General features: G+C 35.6%; 1 protein-coding gene across 1 annotated transcript; it reads right to left on the reverse strand.

The window, feature by feature from the left end:
• Positions 1–274: 274 nt before the first annotated feature.
• On the reverse strand, positions 275–6,234 carry LOC115719422 (transcription factor UNE12). The gene is made up of 7 exons (XM_030648467.2): positions 5,150–6,234; positions 4,579–4,683; positions 2,631–2,747; positions 2,037–2,102; positions 1,850–1,915; positions 1,254–1,331; positions 275–1,017 (listed from the first exon to the last, which is right to left on the reverse strand). The coding sequence occupies exons 1-7, from the start codon at positions 5,474–5,476 to the stop codon at positions 787–789; spliced, it is 990 nt and encodes a 329-aa protein (XP_030504327.1). The 5' UTR covers positions 5,477–6,234; the 3' UTR covers positions 275–786.
• Positions 6,235–18,688: the final 12,454 nt, after the last annotated feature.

Genomic DNA, 18,688 nt, shown 5'->3' on the forward strand with positions numbered 1-18,688 from the left:
TACTCGAGAAGGGAAAAAAATCTTATCATCGAAGTTATACTTTAATCAACTTTTTTTTCCCGTGGACAAACGAGTGAAAATGGTACCATATTTTTTTGCTAAACATCATTTTCTAACTTTCTCTCTCACCCAATAACTTTCTCTTGTATAATCATTCACCAAAATTGAAAAAAAGGGCAAGTTTACTTTTTAAGAAACAACAAATTCAAACCGATCAATTCAAACATAAATAATAAAACATATATTTAAGAAAAGCAGAAGCTTCCAAAATAGCTTTATGATAAAAACCAACCATTATCTATTTTCAACTTGCACTAAAGTTTTCGTCAAATACATCATAGTTCCATCTATTTCCTTTTAATGGCCCCGGCACCCCATTATCCAAGTTAAAAAAAAAAAAAAGAGAAAGAGAGAAAGAAAAAAAAAATGAAAAGAAGAGCTCCCACCACCAATATTTTTGGTCATCACCACTAAAACCCCACCACTCATACTAAGAAGAGTAAGATAATCAAATGAGCTTTTGACAAAGAGAAAACCTTCCATAGACTTGACCAAGGCAAAAAAAAAATATCACATGCCTTACTACTGTTTCTGTTTCTTCCTAGCCATGAAAACTCTAGTCCCTTGTTTGACAAAAACTAACATGAGAATGAACAGTTACATTGACTTGACAGTCTCTCTCTCTCTCGCTCTCGGCATGAGTTGGGAACTAAGAGTACAGAATACTCAAATGTCATGAGTGATAATAGACCAACCACAGGGTTTGGGATCTTTCTGTTGGTGGCATTAGGAGGGACTGTTTGATTCAGGCTTAACCATAGTTGGACCATCTGGTTGGTGTGTTCGGAAAATAGCAGAAGCCAGAGATATGGGCATGATGCAGAGTGCCTTGGACTGAAGGAACTGCATGGCAGCTCCTACATCTTCTTCCATCAGTTTTGCTACCTGTTGTTCTGTGCCATCAGTCGACCACTTCTCCCAAGCTGCTTCACTGTCTCCACCTTCAACTCCTCCTCCCTTTATTTCACAAATTTATGATTACAAAAATGAGAAGTAAAAACACTAGTCCAAGCAAAGTTGTTTCAAAAAGAACTACGTAATAGTATGTTTGAATATATCACTATATATGGCTAATATAGAGCTTAGCCGTCTTGTGGAATGTAACTGATTGATAGTTTTTTATTTGTTTATCTTTAATTACAGGCTATGTAACAAATATTGTTAGGTAAAGGTTCATCTAAGGATTATAGTACCTCAACTGATGATAAGGGTACATCAGCTACAAGCTGAGCCACTGCACCAGCCCCACCGAGTCTACTCATGCTTAAGACCTGTTTCAACAGCCGAAAAACGCCAATAAATACCAGCAAGCTAAAAATTCATGAAAATTGCAAAACATGGTCTTCCTATCAAATCATGAATTCATAATGTATGGGAGATTCCTATTGAAGACACTCAATTTCAGTTTGACATCATAACTACTTCAAATAGAAAATAATGAAAAATACAAATATATACATCTAATGGTATCTGGGACCTACTACATGATAATTACATGCTACGGACTATAGAAGAAATTTACTACACAATTGGTAAGCATTTGAAACAAGTTTCTAAAAACATGACGTTAGAAAATGCATAAAAAGTTTTACCTAGTAAGAAAAAAAAATCAATAATTTCTAAGAGAAAAAGAGCATCAGATTAAATTTGTGCTGAAATTCAAGCAGTGTTCAAGATTATTTTGAAGATTAACAAGTCTAGGAAGTTATCTAATAACGTATGAAGCAAAGGAAAGAATCGTTTCTAGAGCATGCAACTGTTCAAATCTTGAGTACTCGTAAAATCGTACCTTTACTTGTAGCCTTAGAAACTTCACATAATCTACAATTTCGTCAAGCATAGCTGCTCTATCTGTCTGCATGAGGTTTTTCATTGATCACCACAATGGAACTTATGATTGAAATTCAGATGTAAAGCCAACGGTTTCATTTCAATATTTTTAGGCTACTGAATAACTTTATTTCTTAGACACTAACCTTGTTACAACTTGGAACCAATTCCTGCAGAGCCTTCATTCTTTCTGCAATTCTTTCCCGGCGCAACTGAAGGAAAAGAAGGAAAAAATATTAAGTATAAAAAAGGTGAAAGACACTAGTCTTGATTTTCACTATTAATACGCATGTATCGAGCATCAATGTGGGAAGATCACCAAATTATTTCAGTGAATTTTTATCAAGAAGTCACAAATTAAAGTTGAAGAGTTATTATCTTTCAAAGTCTTTGTATTGAAGACATAGTAAACTTCAAAATGTGAACAAATAATTTAATTTAAATCATTTTCTTTCAAAAAATTTCTCTAAGATTTTGCACTTCGTTCCACTCATTTTTTTTACAAATGAATTTGTTATTATTATTAATTTTATGATGGCAAGCATCAAAGAAACTCTTTTGGTGACCTTTTGCCAGTAGTGAATCATTCATCAAACATAACAGATTCAATAAGCTCAAATTTCTCTAGCTCATGAAGCACAACACAGCTTATGAATATCCAAAGTAAAGGATTTACTGAACTATGACCTTTGACAGAGAATATATTATATATTGCTGTATCAAAACCAAACTATACTTACCCGCTCGGCAATACTATGGGGATCTGTAGCCTGCCCTCGTCTTGCTCGAACCCTTGGGCGCATGGTAGGTGGTTGTGGTGCAGGGGCAACTTGTGGAGTGGGTTGAACATGATATGACTGTTTTCGGATGAAAGTAAACCAATGTCAATTTACCAGTAAAAGGTTTCAAAAAGCAAAAAAAAAAAAAAACACAAGTCATAAAATTATATAATGAAAATTACATAATTAATTGGTTAAGTTGACTGAACACATAAGAAAGACTAAAATTATAAATGTCAACTGTCCAATTAAAAATATTTCCCTTGAAACCTGGCCTTTATCAGGCTCGTGGGAACTTAGCCAAAAAAACACTGATACCATACCAGACAAAGAAAAACACATAAACCACTAGCTAGCCAAATCATTACAATAAAGATAAGAGTTATTAAAGCTGTCAAATTGTGATACAAAGTCATTATCTCAATCCTAAACTTCAAATTTTTTGATATTCATTGGCCAATTCCGACAATATTTGGTGGAAGACCACCTTATGGTTCATGTACTCTCTCTTTCTTACTTTCCTAGCACAAACCTCTATCTTCTAACACTTCTCCTCAAATGAAAAAGACACATTTTGCATAAGCTCACGCCACGAAAAGTAATAAAAAAATAACTTTTTTGTTTTGCTTAAAATTGCATCATCTTTCTTTTGGAGTGGTGTAACGCATGAGATGAGAACTAAATTAAGAGTTAGACAAGTCTATGCAAGCTTCATTGCATATAAGGAAATACATCAAAAGTAATACAAATAAAGAAAACACTTACCTATCCTAGCACTTCATTCATTCATATCAACTTGTCAATAACTTTAATCTACTTTGGGTAATCATATGAAATTGGAGAAAAATCAAACAATTATTGTACACCCAATTAGCCCATCTATTTATAATATAATAAATATTTTATTTATTTATAAGTCAAAAAAAAATTAGAACACTGAAAATGAAATTTAACTGAAATTCAGCAGCAAAATCCGCTCAATATACGTATATATGGAGAAGTCAAATTTTAGAACAGTTTAACAGTGACACATCTTCCGGCCCAAATGAAAGCTACCGGCGCGTGTTACAGACACGCTCTGCTCTGATTGAAGAGAGAGTGAGAGCGTGTGAAGAGTATTAACACATAAGTTAAAACTTAAAACTGACAAAGATCACTATTATTACAAATGTAAAGAGAATTCATTTTCATTTCAATAAAATTCCCTTTACATCCGTAATAATCACCAATATAAAAGTTAGGCTGAAAAGGGCCACATGGTCCCTGAGACTGCAAAGCTCCGCACGTTTGGACTTTTGAGAACTCGCACGTGTACGGAGCCTTCAGTGCCAAAGCCAGGTCCTTTCGAAAACGAAAACACTTAATTTTTCCTAATTACCAATTTTGCCCCCTTCACGTCACTCCCTTCAAAAATAATTTTGAGACAGTACCTTTTTTGTTTTCAACTTTATTATTTTTTTTCGTCTTCTTTACTTTTGGGACAATTTAATTAATGTATATTTATATTCTTTTTTTTTGCCTAATAGAGGAGAATAAATAATCAATAATTAAGAAAACAATCATAGTCAAATTAAAAAGATGAGCCTTTTTAAACACCAATAATTTGTTGCTTTTTTCAAAATTTATATTGCTTCAATACTTATAAAAAAAAAAAAACTTAAAAAAATTTCTAAAAATAAAAACTTCTAAAAAAGAATTTTAGTACCAAGAAGAAAGAAAATCTTGTAACTTTATTGAAAAATATATGAAAAGAAAAATTCTTTGGACCATATTATTCAAATGAAAGATACCTAAAAGATATGTATATAATTATAAATGTCTGTGATATTTATATACATGCTAAGGGCTGTTTGATAATAAAAGATTGAAGTTGAGGGTAGAATAGTCATTAGAAATCACTTGTGCGAACCTGGTGAAGTTGGGGTGGCGGAGGCGGTGGCGCTGCGCGGACCGACTGGTTTTGCAAATGCCCAAAGGCTGGAAACAAACTCGCCATGTGCACCGAATCTCGCTCCTGCCAAAACTCCAAATGACCAAATTATCCTCTATATTCCCTCACAATTTACAAAAATACCCTTTACCAACCCGGGTTTTTAATTCTAACCCCTGAACGGGGAAGAGAGTGAAAAATAAAGAATAAACCAAAATTTAAAGTTTATGAGATTCCAAATTCGTCATAAATAAATGAGAGAAAAAAGAGGAATTTTGGGGTTTCGAATTCCTACTTAAAAAAATAAAGAAACGAAAAAGCTGACGATAAGAGAATTTTCCCAAGCACTTTCCGGCAAAGGAAACAGAAATTTTCAGGGAAAATTGTTCCCACTCCACTTCTTCCCCACATATGGCAAGCAAATCTCACAACATCTCTATCAAAACCACAAACTTTTTTTTACACTTAAAACTAACTAACTAGAACCCTTTGTACTTTGGAAAAACGACATCACCAAATGAAAACGAACAAAAAAAAAACAGTGACTTACATTAATGGCAGAAGTAGCGTTCACTGGAGAAGAAAGATTATTAGTGTTGTTATTATTATTATTAACTTCAACCTCATCTCTAAACCTGTCATGCCTTAAGAAACCTTGCTCTAAATTCAAACCCAGAGGCATACCCATCCCCATTCCAACTCCTCTATACCCACCTCCGGGACCAGACCCACCGGAGACGTTTCCGGCGCCGGAACCCAACTGTAAAACCATGGGCATGGACCCCATATCGCCACCGCCACCAGTGTATGACTGCTGTCCTGCCAAGATCTGTTCTAAGAAATCATCGCCGAGATTCTCAGGCGGGTTACCCGCCATAACGTAGGGTTAGAAAGAAAAGTTTCGCTGTTGTCGTTGTTGTTGTTGTGGTACACTAGTACTAGAGCTATTATAAAGTTGTATATAATAAAAATTGGATTTTTAAGTTGAGGAAAGGTGAGAAGAAGAGAGTTTAAGCATTGGTTTCTTTTGGGTTCCCAAGAGAATTTGAGAACTGGGGTTTGTCTATATATAGTTATATAAAATTTATTGTATATTATATATACGTGTGTTTGTTCGAGGATGGAAAGAAAGGGCTGTTGTTGAAATGGGTGGCAGACCCGGAACCCGAGAACCCGAAAATGGAGATGTGGATTCCTAGAGAGAGAGAGAGAGAGAGAGAGAATGTGGTTTTGTTTGGTTAAAGAAAGAGGAGTATGTATGTATATGTAAGAGTATGGGCAAGGGAATAGGAGGAAGAGCTTTTTCAGCTGAAATTGCTTTTTAAAGCTCTGACTTGTGTGTGTGTGAGAGAGAGAGAGAGAGAGAGAGAGAGAGAGAGTGTGTAGTATCTGTCTTGGGTCATGGTTTGTTTAAAAAGACAAGGGAGAATGGGAACTTCTCTGCATTCTTATTCTTCTTATTATTAAATTAACTTTTTCTGGAAAATAGCATAATTAACTCTGATTTTGTTATTTTCTTTTGTAATAAACAAGTAGAAATTCTTTGTTCAGATATTAAAAAAAAAAACAAGTAGAATTTCTAATAAATTATATGCTAAAGCCTAAAATTTTGGCATTATTTTTTTATGTAGTCCTAGTTTGCATCAATTCAGATTTCAGAGCATACATAATGTTAGTATGCTAGAGAGTAGTAACCAGTTAAAACATAAATATATGTTAAACTCCACACACAACACACACCTTTCACATCATTACTACAAACTTTCACTACTTTGAACTTTCAAACTTCTTCGGCCAAATTGCAAGAGGACTCGTTTTTAATTCTTTCGATGGATTTTTGGTTTTATTATATTCATTTGTACATTTATAAGTGTTATATTTTTTATTTATACCATAAAATAATATTTAATACAAATATATGATACTTTAAAAGTTAATGCAAAAATACGTATTCTTCTCCACTTCTCACAAAACCAAAATCATAATCAGACCATATTTTTTCTTTCCTTCTCATTTTTTTCTAATCAAAATAAAATTTGTCTCGTGGACAAACACCCACAATCGCCTCACTTTGAAATATTCTATTATTCATCTTTAGAATCTTAAATCACAATTAAAGTAATTGCATCTCAAGTTGCAACCCAAAAAACATAAATATATTTGCAACAAATTACAATCCTAATTGCAACTTATGCTGCAATACAAATCACAACCCAACTCAATTTACAATAACTTAAGTTGCAACCAAAGACGCAGTCCAATAATTGTAACCTAAGCCGCAATCTAAATTTGAAGCCAAGTGCAACTTCAGAAACTCAAATGCAACTCAAGCTGCAATATAAGTTGCAACCCCATCGTCAATCTCCATCAACTTCTTATGCAATCTCCAATGAGTTGGCAAATGGTGGAGAAAGGGGAGAAAGATTATGATTAGCAATCTCTAGTGACCTGGCTTCGTGATGCGGTGGTCCGGTGGAGAAGATGAAGTGAGTTTGGGTAAGCAAATCTGGTGGTCATTGCGTGAAGAGGAAAGGCAAGAAATGGAGAGTCTTGGGATTATTTTAGGAAGAAAACTTATGAATTTAAAATTTTGATTAATAAGTTTTTATGTAAAATATATTTTATAAAAGTGGAAAATATGAAATAAAAACGTAAAAATGAAAAATAACTTGTAAAATACCATACAATTGGTAATTTCTCCAAATTAATTTAGGAAAATAAATTAATATGATTTTTTTTTAAAATATATTTATTTATATATATAAGTTACAACTTTTAAAATCACCTCCAATAAAAATATAAAATTATTTTATATTTAGCACAAATGATGACTTTTTGATATATTTGTATTGTTATCCGTGTTTTCGGAGAGACACGTGACATAAAAAGAAAAGTACGGCTTTATGTAGTCATTAACCAAGTCCCCTCAATTGGATTAGATCATGGAGAAGCTTCGGGAGCCGGGAACAGGCCAAGACCCCTGGATACACAGAAGTGTCTCCTACCTTATTGCGCCATTCGAGACACGAAAGGCTTGCCATCCCTCCGGGATCTGAAGATGCCCAAGTTCAAAGTATGACCAAATGATACCTAGAAGGTTACCCAAAGGGTCAGTCATGGACGCCGACCACCCCAAAAGAAATGCGGACGTCTACCTTGAAAATGAACCCGGATTGCCCAGAGACAGTTCTTTCTGACGTAGGATCAGATCTTGTCCCATGTGTTAGATCATGGTAGTGTGCGCACTTCGTACACTTTTTTGTCAGACGGGTATTCCAAACATTTACTTTGCAAGGTAAAACCTTTTGGCGACACGTGTGTTGTACAGCTTATGGTCCCCTATTCCCCAACTACTTCTACGCACGAGCACAAAATCTTCTTGGGGGCCCAATAATTAGATTATTACATGTAGTTTCACCCGAATAGTGGGCTTATTGTAAAAATCCTAGGCGGGTCATGGGCGTGTCCATATAAATGTATATGAGTTTATCAAACACGTTTCTATCATTCTTGTCCAATGTTTTTATCTCAATAAATACCAATTAAAGTGTTGGTAACAACAATATGGTGAAGATATTTTAATTTTCATATGTGATTCTCTAAACATTATAAATAGAGACCTGAGAGATTCATTTTGTAACACAAGAGCACCTCGCTAGAAACGTTATAATATTGATAAATCCAAAAAGTGATTTTCATTCTTCTCTTTCTCTAAGTGCTTGTGGTGGGATGAAATAAGTTTTTGAACAAATGTGTAAAATCTTGTTCAAATTTTGTATTTCCCTTACTTATCACTTGTGGTTGTGGCATTAAAACTGTTCTTGCGTCACTTATATATATATATGCTATTTATATATTGTGTTTTATTTGTTGTTTAAAGTTTAGAGTTGTAACATTCTCTTCATATCCATATTTTATATTTTATGTGTATGTTTTGTCGAGAGTTGTAATATTATTTAATTTTTTATTTTTTTTTTATTGTAATATTTTGGTTTGAAATATAATTTTGTTCGTTTATATATCTATTGGAGCATATTTTTCCAACATTATTTGTGAAAATTTATATTTAAAAAAAATATATTTTATAGAAAAAATTCAAAAAAAAAAATAAGTTAAAAAATATGAGAAAAACAAGTAAGAGTAACTAAAGGGTAACTAGTTACCTTATACTATTTTCTCTCTTTTTTTTTAATATTTTCCTAAAATTTTCCCATAAAATGACTTTGATGAGAAAAAGCCATATTTTTTCAAAATTATAACCTTTTTTTTTTTAGAATAAATACTTGTTATTATAAATTAAAGTGGTAAGTCATTTACAATAACAGAGTAAATAGATGGAGGGACAGACTCCACTCAATAGCAAGTTTCATCTAATCTTAAAGGATATCTAACCAAACCATGAGCGGTCATATTCGTCGTTCATTTGACATGTACAATCGATACACCCGGGAGAAAGGAAAGAAAACAAGAAATGTCAACAATAAGATCATTAAAAGTGCCAATAGAGTTGGAGCAAGCATATAAGGCATTAGTAATCATGAGAGCATCAGTTTCCACTTGAGAAATTTGTAGTCCCAACTATATTTCCAAAACCAACTGTGGAAGATTGCTTTGGCTTTCATTTTATGAGATACAAAGTTCCCAGTGAAAGGCTTTGAGAGGACAGCAATTACTTGACCACCATTATCACGAACCACGGCACTGACTCCAATTATATTTCGTTGAGTATCCAAAGCTGCATCAATATTCATTTTTAGTTTTCCCAAGTCAAGTGGCAGCCACAATGTAGAAATGGCTGGGGAGTTTGAAGTCTTAGAGGCAGAAGAAAGATGTGTACGATACTTTATTTGAGCTGATCTATAATTTGACAAATAATTATCTGCAAAAGATGCTAAATGGCTGGCAGGTTTGGCATTTTGTCTTTGAACTACCCGATTCCATTCGGTCCAAATACACTAAAGTGTACAAAAATATACTCCATCTCTCACTAATCAAATGCAACGTTGATAGGCGAATTAGATAATCGACTTTGTACATTGAAGAAGAAGCATTCCAGCCAAAATGAAGATTCAATGAACGCCATACCTCCTGGGCGTATTTGCAACCAAAGAGTGCACGACCAACCGATTCCCAAACTTGACGAATCGAGCAGATCGTAATAATTTTTCTATGAACTAGGGATGTTGCAACCGGAATAGCATCATGGATAACTCACCACGCAAAAATTTAATTTTTTGTGGCAGCTATAGAGACCAAAAGAATTTCTACAAGGAAGAAGATGAAGTTGATGCCGAAGATAGATCAGTTTCTTTCAAGGAAACAACAAAATGGTATCCCGATTGCACAGTGTATATACCAGAAGCATGGTGAGGCCAAATGAGTTTGTCACTGATAGAGAAATAACTGAGGGGTATAGTTAAAATCCGATCCACATCCAAAGCTGAGAAGTAATCACGAAGTGTGTTGATATCCTATTGGCGCTCTTCAGTGATGAGGTTGGCACTACTGTATCATTAGGGCCCCTGTAATTTGTAGGAACAAAGACACTATGGCCGGGAATCTAGGGTTCAGCACCACACTTAATGTTTCTGCCCTCACCAACTTTCCACCGCAGGCCAGCAGCAAGAAGTTCTTTTCCAAAGAGAATCCCTTACCAAGTTAAAGAAGGGGAGTGACCATGAGGTGCTTCAAGAAAAAAAAATTGTTGGGGAAGTAACGACTCTTTATCATTCTACTCAAAAAAGAAGATGGGTTATCCAATAATCGCCAGGATTACTTAGCCACAGTGCTTAGTTGAAATGCACGAAAGAGCAGAATCCCATACCACCATCAGATTTAGTTTTGCATAAGAGTTTCCAATTGCGCCAATGAATTTTAGATCCATTTTTATTAGATCCCCACTAAAAGTTTGACATCATGGTCTCAAGGTGATTACAAACCGTAATTTGTAATTGAAAATAACTCATTGTGTATGTAGGAATAGATTATACATCAACTTTGAGGAGGATTTCTTTGCCACCTATTGAGAAGATTTTATAATTCCAAGTGCGCATGAGCCTCCAAATTTTTTCTTTTACATTACTGAACATTTGTTGCTTATCCCAGTCTGAAAACGCTGGTAAACTAAGATATTTCTCATGGCAGTCACAGATGGGCATAGATAATAGTCTATGAAAGAAGACTTGGGATGCCAATGTCGTATTTGGTGAAAAATATATAACGAATTTATTGGGGTTTGGGACTTGTCCTGAGGTACGATGGTAAGTATCCAAAGAGTGCTTAATAGTAAGGCATGAACTCTCATTAGCATAACAAAAGAGTAAGCTGTCATCTGTAAAAAAAAAAACAAATGAGAAAAGGGGGGAGCCCGCCTAGTGAGAGAATAGCCATGAAGTTGTCCCAAGTTCTCTTCATGCTGCAGCAGTCTTGAAAGTCCTTCAGAACAAATAAAAAACAAGCAGAGTGACAACATGCAGCCCTCCCAAAGCCCTCTAGTTGGTATAACTGAACCTGTTGTCTCACCATTTAAGAGGAAGGTGGAGCGATTTGTTGTCAAACAATTCATGATGAGAGATGTCCAACCATCTGCAAAACCCATTCGCTCCATAACAACCTTGATAAAGGTCCATTCCACACGGTCAAATGCCTTACTCATGTCAAGTTTCACAGAAGCCACACCTTTACGACCTGACGTTTTGTGTTTTAATTCTATGTATTAACTCAAAAGCAACCAAGATATTGTTTGTAATAAGCCTATTTGGGAGAAATGCACTTTGAGTTTTCGAGATCACATGGGGAAGGACATGCTTCAACCGAGCCACTAGCACTTTTATGATAAGTTTGGAAAAAATATTGCATAGGCTAATTGGTCTAAAGTCCTTCATGTATTGCGGCTTCTTGGTTTTTGGAATGAGGGTGATGATAGTTGAGTTAAGAGGAGTAGGATCATCACCTTTATTTAGGACGCTTAACACTACTGAAGTGACCATATTTCCAACAACTTCCCAATTATTTTTGTTGAACATCGCAGACATACCGTCAATCCCTAGGCTTTTTTCCGGTCCCATGGTTTGTAAGGCAAGTTTACATCAATTTTTGTGAACGGTTTGTGTAACACCCTACTAGATTAGGCGTGTTAATGTGATTTTTAACTTAACTGTGAAGCTCGTTGCTAATCAATGAGTTTATTGAAAATTGTGATTAATTAAAATTTTACTTTACTAATTATAAACACCAAATATTATACTTATATTAAGTCGGGATCCCGTTTATAAAAGTATTTACAGAAGTGTTACTGTGCATATACAAAAGTTTGTCGCCTAGTGACTATACAAAATAAGCCCTGATGTCCCAAAGACCGTACTCTCTCGGCCTAACTGTCCTGACATGTACAATCTCCCTCTGCTCGCTCTCACGGCTGCTCAACCTTAGTCTTGCCCTTACCTACACATACAAACAATAACTATGAGTCGACAAAGTCAGTAAAAAAATCATAAATAATAATATTACAATAACCCGGATTATAATCAGGCGCCCATACACCTAACCATAACCCTAACTGAGGTAGGAACGTTCTTGATAAAGTATGACTAACTGTGAATCCAGCCTATATTCAGTACTCTAGTCGTATCGACGTGGTACCAGATAACTCATACTATTTGATAGCCTAGCATATATATGTTGGCATCTCAGTGCAACTCTATGTACATCTCACCGATGCCTTGATATGCTAATCTGGTGGCTATAGATTTACCTATTCTAACCACAGCTAACATGTACACTAAACATGTATATGTTAGAATATATTTTACCAGGACCTAGATTTACTAACAAGTATGTTTTTAACATCCTAAATATGAATCTCTAAAATGATGAAAATAAACACAAAAAAGGTATGAGAAACCTTACATTGGTTGCAGCAGAATTAAATGACTCCTTCTGCTCAGATCTCTAACCCTTGTATCATTTTTGTCGTAGAGTATCACCAAGATCTGAGCCCAAAACTCCTTCAGTTGTTTGGATTCTTCACAATCTTACACACTATGATTGAGAACTAACTTGCTATGGTGGGCATGCACTCAATCACTAAATGCTTAATTGGTTTTGTGAAGAAGGCTATACAATTCGAAAATTAGAAGGAAAATAAGAAGAAGAAGTCTCAAACTCACTAGTTGTTTGACAAGAAGAAAACTAGGTCAAGAGTTAATATTTGCATTAGTTGGATAATGAGATCTTTTTTTCTTTTTATACTAATTCTCTTAGGGTTAGGATTGAATTATTTGGAATAAAAAAATGATAAAAATGGAACAAAATTAGGACCTAGTGGCCAGCCATGAAGTGGGCCTAACACTAGTTAGATTTTTATCATTTTTCTCAACCATTTATCTATTTTTTTTACAAATACTACTTTTTGCACTTTCAATCCTATAAATGGAAAAACTATTTATTTAATAATTAAATTAATTACCAAATAAAATTGTCATTTATATTATTTCTAATTAGACTCTACAAAGTCACTTAATTAACAAATAAACCGTAAAATCCTATTTCTTCACAATCAAGCCATATCTTAGTAAAAATTCATAAACTAGACATAGTCTAATTTTAGAATCATAATTTATTAATTAAAATCAATTAACCGAGTCTTACAAGCAGTTTGTCTCAACTAGTATGGGACCATGGGCCTATATAACCGAGCTTCCAATAAGCAGATCTAGAATTCACCAAGTAAATTCTTTAACTTATTAATTCCTCCTTGCACCACTATAGATTTAGAATTGCACTCTCAATTATATAGAATGTTCTATATGTTCCATGATATAGATACGCTATGAGTTATCCATTGTTATAATCCTAATAATCAATGATCCTCTATAGATGATTTACATTGAGTAAGGACAAAATTACCGTTACACCGTTCAATGTATTTTATCCTTAAAACACTTAGCAACCTATAAATGATATTTCAGTGAACTAATATAATCACTAAAATGAGCGCTTTATCATTTATCTCTATTTAAACAAGCTCAAAGGAAATCATTGTTTCACTTCTATGTCTGAATAGAAGCTATAGATTCCGTATCTATGATTAGCGCTCCCACTCAATTGAACTACCATGTCCTTAATCTATATGTCACGAGAAGATCCATTGGTCGACTTTAACGAATAGATTGAAGAACACAAATAATACAATTGAACTAGAACCTAACCATCTTAGGATTGAGATCATTTGATCTAAGATCAACTAGGTGATATTGAATTGAATAGATATTGTGGTAAGTTTATGATATCTAATCCAATTTCAATATCGGTCCCTTCCAATGCATACTCCATACATCCAACCTAAGCTTACTTTAACCAATGCCCTGGAAAGGACATAGCACTTATCCAAGGTGCAAGTAAACTACGTTGTAGATTATCCTATCAATTAAACCCTGTGTACTAATAAATCATAGGAATACATTTAATCACACAATCTTGATTACTTTCCACTATGTTGACAACACAATAAACAAGAATATCAATGTGTTAAGGATTTGGATCAATTTATAAATTAAATAAGTAAATAAATGATCACATGAACTAAATAATACACTAAACAAGTAATGAAATTAAATCTATTTCTATATTGATAATTAAATAGAAAAGATTACATTGAAATAGAGTTTTATTTAGGGCACAAAGCCCAACAGTATAAACATATGCAACTATTATACTAATCTTACCTCGTTTCTAAATTCAGGTGAGTCGGCCAACCTGAGTGGAACAACTGCTTGACGAATTACAGGCTCCTAAATCACATTATTCGTAAAATTGGTGAGTGACATATAAATCACTTTTTGGGGACTTAAACTTGAAACTAAAAGTTTCTCTATCGATAAATAACATGGAAATACCCTAAATATTGTAAAAACGGGGAAAATTAGGGTTCCCAAAATTGCTCGAACCGGTAGACCTGTTCTCCAACTAGAATTCTAGTTCTATGGGGTTTCTTGGGGACCAACCGGTCGACCGGTTCCTACAGGTCCCCCTGAACTGGTCGACCGGTTCAGTGCAGGAAAGGATCAAAAAGTCACTACTCTCTCAAATCAACCCCAAACTCAACCGAACCTTCCAGACCTGTTCAATATACCCTAAAGAGCATAAACAATGCAATAAAACACCACAACAAACTCAGAATCAAAAAATACCATTAAAGACCAAAGTTTGAATTCTGACCTCAAACCTTGTCTAACAACCAAACCAAGCCACAATCTATCATAATTTAGCTCAATTAACATAATTATAACCTCAAAATACCAAACAAACAACTCAAAATCCCTACAGAACCCTAATCTCAAAATCATGCAAGATCCACTACACTTTCCTACTTAAAATTCAAGAAGGAAGAAGAAGGACCTTACCTTAGAAAAATACTACAATCAAGATTGTTGATCCCTCAAGAAATGATCTAACTTGAAGAGAAAATTTGATTTCCTCCTTGGGTTTCTTGGTGGCCGACTCAAAGAAAAGAGAGAGAGGGGGATAAATTCTTAATTTTATCTAATCTCTAAATTTCTAAACAATACAATAACATAATTAAATTAATATTAGCACCAAATAATAAAAGGAAGCTCTAGATTTCCCACTCAACCACTAAGGACAAAAAGGGAAGTCAAATTACAAAAATTCCCTTCACCCCTACCAATAAATTATCTTACACCTAGGGGTATTTTGGTCACTTCTAAAATCTCAACTATTCCTCATATTCCCAATGTCTAACTATATTGCCCCGGTATACTAAAAATACTAAAAATGTGATTTTAATGGCCAAAAGCCGCGTTCCAATGTTGTCGGGCACAAAACATGCAAAAACATAAAATTTCATATATGACATATATAATGCATTCTGAATTCAAATAAATCTCCGTAAAATAATAAATCATAAATATCATGTAAGTTTCATAATTAAACCCTAATTATCTGCTAATTTTCAAATTAAAGTTAAGCTGTCTTTACAATTATCCCCTCGTTAAAAAGATTTCGTCCTCGAAATCTAACCTAAACAACTCTGGATATTGAGCCCTCATGTCAGACTCTAACTCCCAGGTGGCTTCCTCCACCTTGCTGTTTCTCCAGAGCACCTTGACCAAAGCTATGGTTGTGTTTCGAAGAACCTTATCTTTTCTGTTTTCGTATGATAAGTCTTGTTGATGCTCAAGATTCTCATAACTCAATACATGAGTAGGGTCTGAAATGTACTTTCGTAACATGGAAACATGAAAGACATTGTGAATTGCTGAGAGAGCTGGATGCAAAGCTAGAAGATATGCCACTAGTCCAACTCTCTTAAGAATCTCAAAAGGTCTTGTAAACCTAGGACATAACTTGCCTCTTTTCCCAAAATGCTTGACTCCCTTCATTTAGGACACCAGTGGGAATACATGATCCCCTACTTGAAACTTTACATTTCTACGCTTCGGATTTGCGTAACTCTTTTGCCTACTCTGAGAGGCAAGCATTCTGGCCTTAATCTTCTCTATAGCCTCATTAGTCGGTTGCACTGATTTTGGACCCAAATATTTCTTTTCTCTCGTTTCATCCCACTGAATGGGAGATCTGCACTTCCTGCCATATAACAGCTCATAAGGAGCCATCCCTATTGTACTCTGGTAGCTTTTATTGTACGAGAACTCTATTAGTGGCAGGTACTTGCTCCAGGAGCCATCAAAATCCATTACACAGGCTCGTAACATGTCTTTCAGTATCTGAATAGTCCTTTCGGACCATCCATCAGTCTGAGGATGGAAAGTTGTACTAAATTTCAGTTTGGTACCCATAGCCCGCGGAAGACTCTACCAGAACTTAGAAGTAAACTTCAGATCTCTATCCGATATAATGGACTTTGGAATACCATGTAATCTTACTATCTCTTTCACGTACAATTCTGCATATTGATCCACTGTAAATGTTGTTTTTACCGTAGAAGACTTTGTGAATTGATCTACCACAGCCCAAAATGAATCGTACATACCCGTGGTTCTAGGTAACCCAAGAACAAAGTGCATGGTAATATCCTCCCACTTCCACTCAAGAAGTGTCAGTGGTTGCAATAAACCTACTGGTCTATGATGTTCAGCCATAATCTGCTGACGAGTTAAGCACCGGAACACAAATTCTACCACATTCTTCTTCATCTCGCTCCACTAGAAGTAGGGTTTAAGATCCTGTACATCTTGGTAGTGCCAGGATGCAATGAATATGGAGTGGTATGGGCCTCCTCAAGAATCTCATTTCTAAGTTCCGCACTACTTGGAACACAAACCCTGGTCTAAAATAATAGCATCCCACTATCTGATACCGTAAATTCTTTGGCTTGACGAGATGAAACCTCTTCTCAAATCTTCACTAACTCTGGATCAACTAACTGAGCATCTTTAATTCGTTCCAACAAATTAGATTGCAGCGTTAAGTTAAGAAGTTTGCCTACAACAAACTCGATGCTTGATCTGACCATGTCTTCTGCTAACTGAGGTGAAATCTTAATCATACTAGTTACCTTCCCGTGACCCTTTCTACTCAGGGCATCAGCCACTACATTGGCCTTCCTAGGATGGTATAGGATTTCACAGTCATAATCCTTAACCAACTCTAACCAACGCCTTTGTCTCATATTCAAATCATTCTGAGAAAAGAAATATTTGAGGAAAGAGAATAATTCGTTTCGTTCTCTCTGCTTTCTCCCTCCATGGCGAGGAAGAAAAAAGTTGGAAGGAAACCAGTCGCTCGATCACTTGACGATGAGATTGCTGCAGGAAACGAAGGCCTGGATGAAGTCGAAGAGGTCACTGCTGTTGATTCACTTGAAGCAGATAGGCTGAATGTTACTGCAGAGATGGCTCGTTCTCAGGAAACACAAGAGACGGAGATCCACAGATCTGGGAGTAGTCGAACCAAAAGTTGGGCGGAGGAGGTTGAAGATGATCGGAATGTGAGATTGGATAGCCAGCAATCTCCAGGCTCTGCTAAACAAATCTGGGAGACATTCACGAAGGGGAAAACTCAGAGTCGAGATCAGGGACTATTGTTCACTGAACCGTTAATTCGGGATGGCATCAAAATTGCACAAGTCGACTTGGACGAAGTGCAGGAAGAGGAAAAAAACTGGAATACAGCAGTTATTTGCAAAGTGCTGGGAGCAAATCCTCCTATGACGATTTTTGAAGGGTTCGTGAAGAGGATCTGGGGGCATTTGGGTGTTCTTCAGGTAAGTAAACTATCCATGGGACTGATTATGTTAAAGTTTAATGATGAAGTAACCTGTGATCAGGTTGTGGAGGCAGGGGTTGTGCAATTCGATCAAAAACTAGTGATAGTTCGACCCTGGTCAGCGGATTTGAATGCAATGAACCTGGTGCGCACTGTTCCATTGTGGATTAGACTTCACGATTTGGGGCTTCAATACTGGGGAACCAAAAGCGTAAGTGCTCTGGTTAGCACAATCGGGAAACCGATCATGGTGGATCAACATACGAAAGACCGAACAAGGCTGCAGTATGCTAGAGTGCTTGTTGAGATGGAGATCACGGATGCGCCACCCCGATTCATTCCTTTTTTTAATGAGTTTGGGCAGCTTCAAGACCAGAATGTGGAGTATGAGTGGCTTCCCGCAAAGTGTACCCAATGTTCTAAATTTGGTCACACAAAAGCCACCTGTAGGCATGATGAATTTGTTAAACAGAAGGCTGAAAAGCAAGAACACCAACAAGAGAAAAGCAAACAATCACCGAAGAAAGATTCAAAAGCAAAGGCAGCAAGCACGATTCAACAGGAATGGGTAGTTCCGAAGAAAACAATACCAATCGCAACAGCCAGTCACCATGGAAGTCCGAAGAAGAAAGCTGAGATTGGCAGTAACTCATTTACTCTGTTACAAGAGCAGAATGAAGGAAGGGTAGAGATACAGGTATCTACTGAACACATTGATTCTATTAATACTACTGCTGCCTATGGATAGTAATAACATAGGGTGTTGGAATGTGAGGGGGCTGAATAAAATGGAAAAGCAGGATATTGTTTATGATTTATGTTGCTTGAATAAAATTGGAGT

Source organism: Cannabis sativa, chromosome 2, assembly GCF_029168945.1.
Source record: "Cannabis sativa cultivar Pink pepper isolate KNU-18-1 chromosome 2, ASM2916894v1, whole genome shotgun sequence".
In the NCBI taxonomy this organism is placed as follows: Eukaryota; Viridiplantae; Streptophyta; class Magnoliopsida; order Rosales; family Cannabaceae; genus Cannabis; species Cannabis sativa.